Raw genomic sequence first — 4,568 nt, forward strand, 5'->3', positions numbered from 1 at the left:
TCCGGCGAAGTGGACGTGGGTGCAACGGATGCTGCTGAGTGCTTACCAGGAGGGAGCCGGTCATGGCCGCTTCCGCGTTGCTGCCCACGAGGTGAGGCCAGTCGAACGCGCACGCGGGAAAAAACCGTCGCGCCCCCCTCCAACGATATTTTAACCAACTTGGATAGACAACACCTCCCGGTCGCAACCGCCAGAGCAAAGCAAAAGGAGACACGAATAAACAAACGGCCCATTTTTTCCAGCAAGAATACAAGCATGGGTGAGTAGACCCGGGCAGGCAGGGAGGAGACCTGCACGCACGCAGAGGCTGAGGCTGAGGCGAGCGGCAGGAGTTGGCGGAGGAACGCTAGGGAGGGAAAGTCAAAGCCTCGTGGTGCTCCAGAGATCCTTCTCGCCGCCTTCATATCCTCCTCCTACTCCTCCCCCCTCCTCCTCATCCTCCTCCTCCTCTATTCATAACCGCGCCCGCCACCGCCTCCTCTCGCCTCACCTCGTCCTCACCAACTGGTCGGCGTCGTCGTCGTTGTTTGTCAGCTGGTCGCTAGCACAGGGAGCCAGCCAGGCTCGATCGATCCTCCTCGGCGCTGCTATCTATCTATCTATCTGCAAGGTGATTCTTGCGCTCTCGCTCTCTCTTCTTCTTCTTCTCCAGCTCTGGATTCGGCTATACTATGTCTTTTTGGCGGGTTTGCTTCGACGGATTGGCGGCTATACTATGTCTTTCTTTTCTGGGAACTTAGGGGGAGAAAGGGGAAAAGTTTACCAATCTTGCAATTTGAGTCTTTTTTTTTATTGCCCTCGGCTTCTCTAGCTTCAAATCCAGTTTGGTTCGCAAGGATTTGGGGGGTGCAGCTCAACACGAGACCGATTGGCTTTTGCTCTGCGTCCAAATCCAACTTGAATTCTGAATGAACCTACCTTGTCTCGTGCTTGTGTTAGGTGCTGCCTCCTTTCAGAGAGATAAGGCAGCGTTTACTTGTCACAATCAAATGTTTCATTTCTATAAACCCAAATGGTGAGCAAGTGGGAGGGATGGCTTCTCTGCCAAACCCTTGCCTGCTTCACAATTTTCATATCACCCGTACTGGATAATCATAGCCTAGTGGGTTAGGATAATATGGCTAGGTAGTTAAACAAAACGGTAGTTCAGCTTCAGCTTCCTCTTATCGAATTTGGATTCCAATAATTTAACATAAAACCGGTGCCCTGTTGTGTTTTAAATTCTGTGTCTTGCTGTTCACACCAATTATTGATATTTGGCTCAGCTATCACTAAGTTAAACCTCTGTTTTGGATTCATCTATTGTTGCATTACAAGTATATAATTCTTATCTGACATCCTACTACATATATTTCTTGCAGAAATATCTTCTAGTTTGTTGTCAACATGGATTGCTGCTTTATGTTCGGAAGGAGATCTCAGCATGTTGTTGAAGGCGATGATGGTGAGCATGTTTTGCATATCTCACCATGGCGCCGTACATGTTTACACAATTCTCCGTTCTTACACGATATGGTTCTTTCTTTGTCTCAGGTGAACATAGTGTGAGGGTCTTTTCTTACAACGAGTTGAGAAAGGCAACTCAAGATTTCAGTGGGGCAAATAAGATTGGAGAGGGCGGTTTTGGTTCCGTATTCAGGGTAATTATGCACAAGTTACTGACCACTTCATCGATGTCAAGTGTCAACATTATCAAACACATTTTGCTAACATTTCATTTTTCTTGACCAGGGAATGCTCAAAGACGGCACATTAGTCGCAGTGAAGGTTCTGTCAGCCACTTCAAGGCAAGGTGTCCGAGAGTTCTTAACGGAACTTACAGCAATTTCAGACATCAAGCATGAAAACCTCGTCACACTTGTCGGTTGCTGCGCTGAAGGGTCCCACAGGATCCTTGTTTACAATTATCTTGAGAAGAACAGCCTTTCACAGACATTGCTAGGTAACGCTTTGTCCTACCAAGCATTTCTTCTGTTCATCGAATTCTTCATTGGTTGTCATACTTACACATGTTCTGCATGTGCTATTGCAGGGTCTGGCTACAGCAGCATCCAGTTCAACTGGAGGGCTCGTGTCAAAATTGCCGTGGGCGTTGCCCGTGGACTTGCATTTCTTCATGAGGAAATCCGTCCTCACATTATCCACCGCGACATAAAAGCGAGCAACATTCTTCTCGACAAGGACCTTACCCCGAAAATTTCTGATTTCGGATTGGCGAGACTTCTTCCTGCCAATGCAACTCATGTTAGCACCCGGGTGGCAGGCACATTGTAAGCACAACTCAACCCCTGTTTTTACAGCCTTCTTCCGTAGACTGTATTTTCTGTTCTGACAAGTAATTTCACTTCTTTTCAGAGGATACTTGGCTCCAGAATATGCTATCCGTGGTCAAGTGACGAAGAAGTCCGACATTTATAGTTATGGAGTTCTTCTCTTGGAAATCGTCAGTGGCAGATGTAACACCAACACAAGATTGCCTTATGAAGATCAATTCCTCCTTGAGAAGGTAAGCTCTACTTATTTGCAAATAGCGTTTATTGACAACCAGAGTACAAAATGGTGTCAGTTGCATAATGAAGCAACTATACCAAAAGTTCACTGACCAAACGTTCAAAGAATAACGCTGAATTTGACAAAATCTGCTGCATCATTTCTTCAGACATGGGCATTCTATGAGCAAGAACGTCTAGATGAGATTATAGATGCCGATATAGACAATGACCTGGACATCGAGGAGGCATGCCGGTTCTTGAAGATCGGCCTGCTATGCACACAGGACGCCATGGCCCGCCGTCCCCACATGCCCACCGTCGTGAGGATGCTCACAGGAAGCAAGAACGTTTCCATGGAGAAGATCACCAGGCCAGCCATGATCACCGACTTTGCGGAGCTCAAGGTCAGCACCAAACCGCAAGGAGCGAACCAGGGGCGCCCCAACACGTCGAGATCCTTCTCCACCACGGAAATATCGGAGGAGCCCTTCTCGTCGGAGAATCACACGCAGGCATCTGTATGAAGAAGTGGACAGAAAATTAGCGTCGCTCGATTTGTACATTGTCGTGGTGATAGATATGCCTACAATTTTTGGAGGATATATTTGTTGGTTTTTTTTTTCCTTCACGAGAAGAGGTTGGATAATAGAGCAACCCGTTGCTTGCTTTGTACGGTGTAAATATCTGGAGACGATCAAGTAAAGCCTTTGAAATGTTTCACATCTCTGAACCACTATACTGTTTGGAATGGTTCACGTCTCTTAACCACTATACTGTCTTGCATCGCTCGATCTAGAGCCCGGGGTTATCCTCCTTTTAAAAGAAAACCTATACTGCTTTGCAATGTTGCGATTTCAGTCTTCAGACCTCGACCAAATTCATCTCCAAAACGTTACGAGTGTCGGCATACCTTTTTTCTGACATACACCTGACGAAACAACCACGGCACGCCGGTGTCGGCATCAAAGAGAACGGACGCCGTGCAACTCGCGCGCCACTACAGTTACACTACGGATACGGTCAAGCTGCTCCGCGTCTCGCTCTGCCGACGGCGACGGGCCGAGCGTCTGTGCACCTGATAAAGAAGTGGAGAACGGATCAAAAACTTCCAGAAATCGGCATGTCAACCTGCGAAATCGTCGTGGCGTGAACATGTCAAACCGTATGCCCTGTTGAACGGCTCCCATCGTCAACTCGCTAAAGTGACAGACAGCGAGCGACAGAACGGCTCGCACTGCATCGTCAACCCTTTAAAGCCAGGGAGAGCGACCAATGCACAACAGCACAAAATCACTGAACCCACACACACACACACACATGCACACCAGCTAGCTCCATGTCCACGGCTGCAAAACCACGGGCCAGGTAAACCCGGTTGACAAAACCGGGCTGAAGAATCATCGTCAGAACCGAGGCAGAAAAGCCCCGTCCCCGTCCCCGGGTCAGAACTCAAAACTATTTCGCTGACAAATGAGACCCGGCCGCTGTCGCGCAACGGCAAGTAGTACGCGAGGAAGCTGGGGGAGATTGTACTCCTCTCCTATCCCACCGCATATTCTTATCCCGGGAGGAATCTCACCTCAGAAATGAGGCATCGGGAGACAGCTTTTGCCGCCACCACCTGTATCTGTCTAGCTGTACCGCCAATTGGTCTGAAAGAGATGGCGGTACGGCGCGGTAAAAATGGCAGGGCAGGCTGAAGCAAGCAGGGGTGGCAGTGGCAGCGCACAACAGTGTAAGCCTCTGTCGATTACAATTATTTGGTCCCTTGCCGTGCCTTCGCCTTCAGCGTACCTACGTGCCACCACCGACACTTTTGCGCGCTGGAGGCGTGCATGGACCAGCAAAGTGCAAAATGTTTACTACGCAACCCACAACAACAGATACATACGCATACCCTTAAGTACTTAGAACTGGATCTACTGATCTATACGTATGGGACTGGCACATTAAAAGATGTGGTTCAACTAGGTCCGGCAGAACAACACCTCTTTTCAGTAGGGATGATGAACAAAGAATGCCGCGTGATAAAAAAAAATGATGCCAAACAAGAAGAACAAGGACTTTTGAAGAGTG

At 48.4% G+C, this 4,568-nt stretch overlaps 1 protein-coding gene across 1 annotated transcript; it reads left to right on the plus strand.

The window, feature by feature from the left end:
* Window positions 1-267: 267 nt before the first annotated feature.
* LOC123427809 (cold-responsive protein kinase 1-like) lies at window positions 268-3,222 on the plus strand. The gene is made up of 7 exons (XM_045111939.1): window positions 268-610; window positions 1,362-1,444; window positions 1,534-1,640; window positions 1,732-1,942; window positions 2,033-2,270; window positions 2,356-2,506; window positions 2,660-3,222. The coding sequence occupies exons 2-7, from the start codon at window positions 1,387-1,389 to the stop codon at window positions 3,014-3,016; spliced, it is 1,122 nt and encodes a 373-aa protein (XP_044967874.1). The 5' UTR covers window positions 268-610; window positions 1,362-1,386; the 3' UTR covers window positions 3,017-3,222.
* The last annotated feature ends 1,346 nt before the right edge of the window (window positions 3,223-4,568 follow it).

The sequence above is a fragment of the Hordeum vulgare genome, chromosome 2H (assembly GCF_904849725.1).
Source record: "Hordeum vulgare subsp. vulgare chromosome 2H, MorexV3_pseudomolecules_assembly, whole genome shotgun sequence".
Classification (NCBI taxonomy): Eukaryota; Viridiplantae; Streptophyta; class Magnoliopsida; order Poales; family Poaceae; genus Hordeum; species Hordeum vulgare.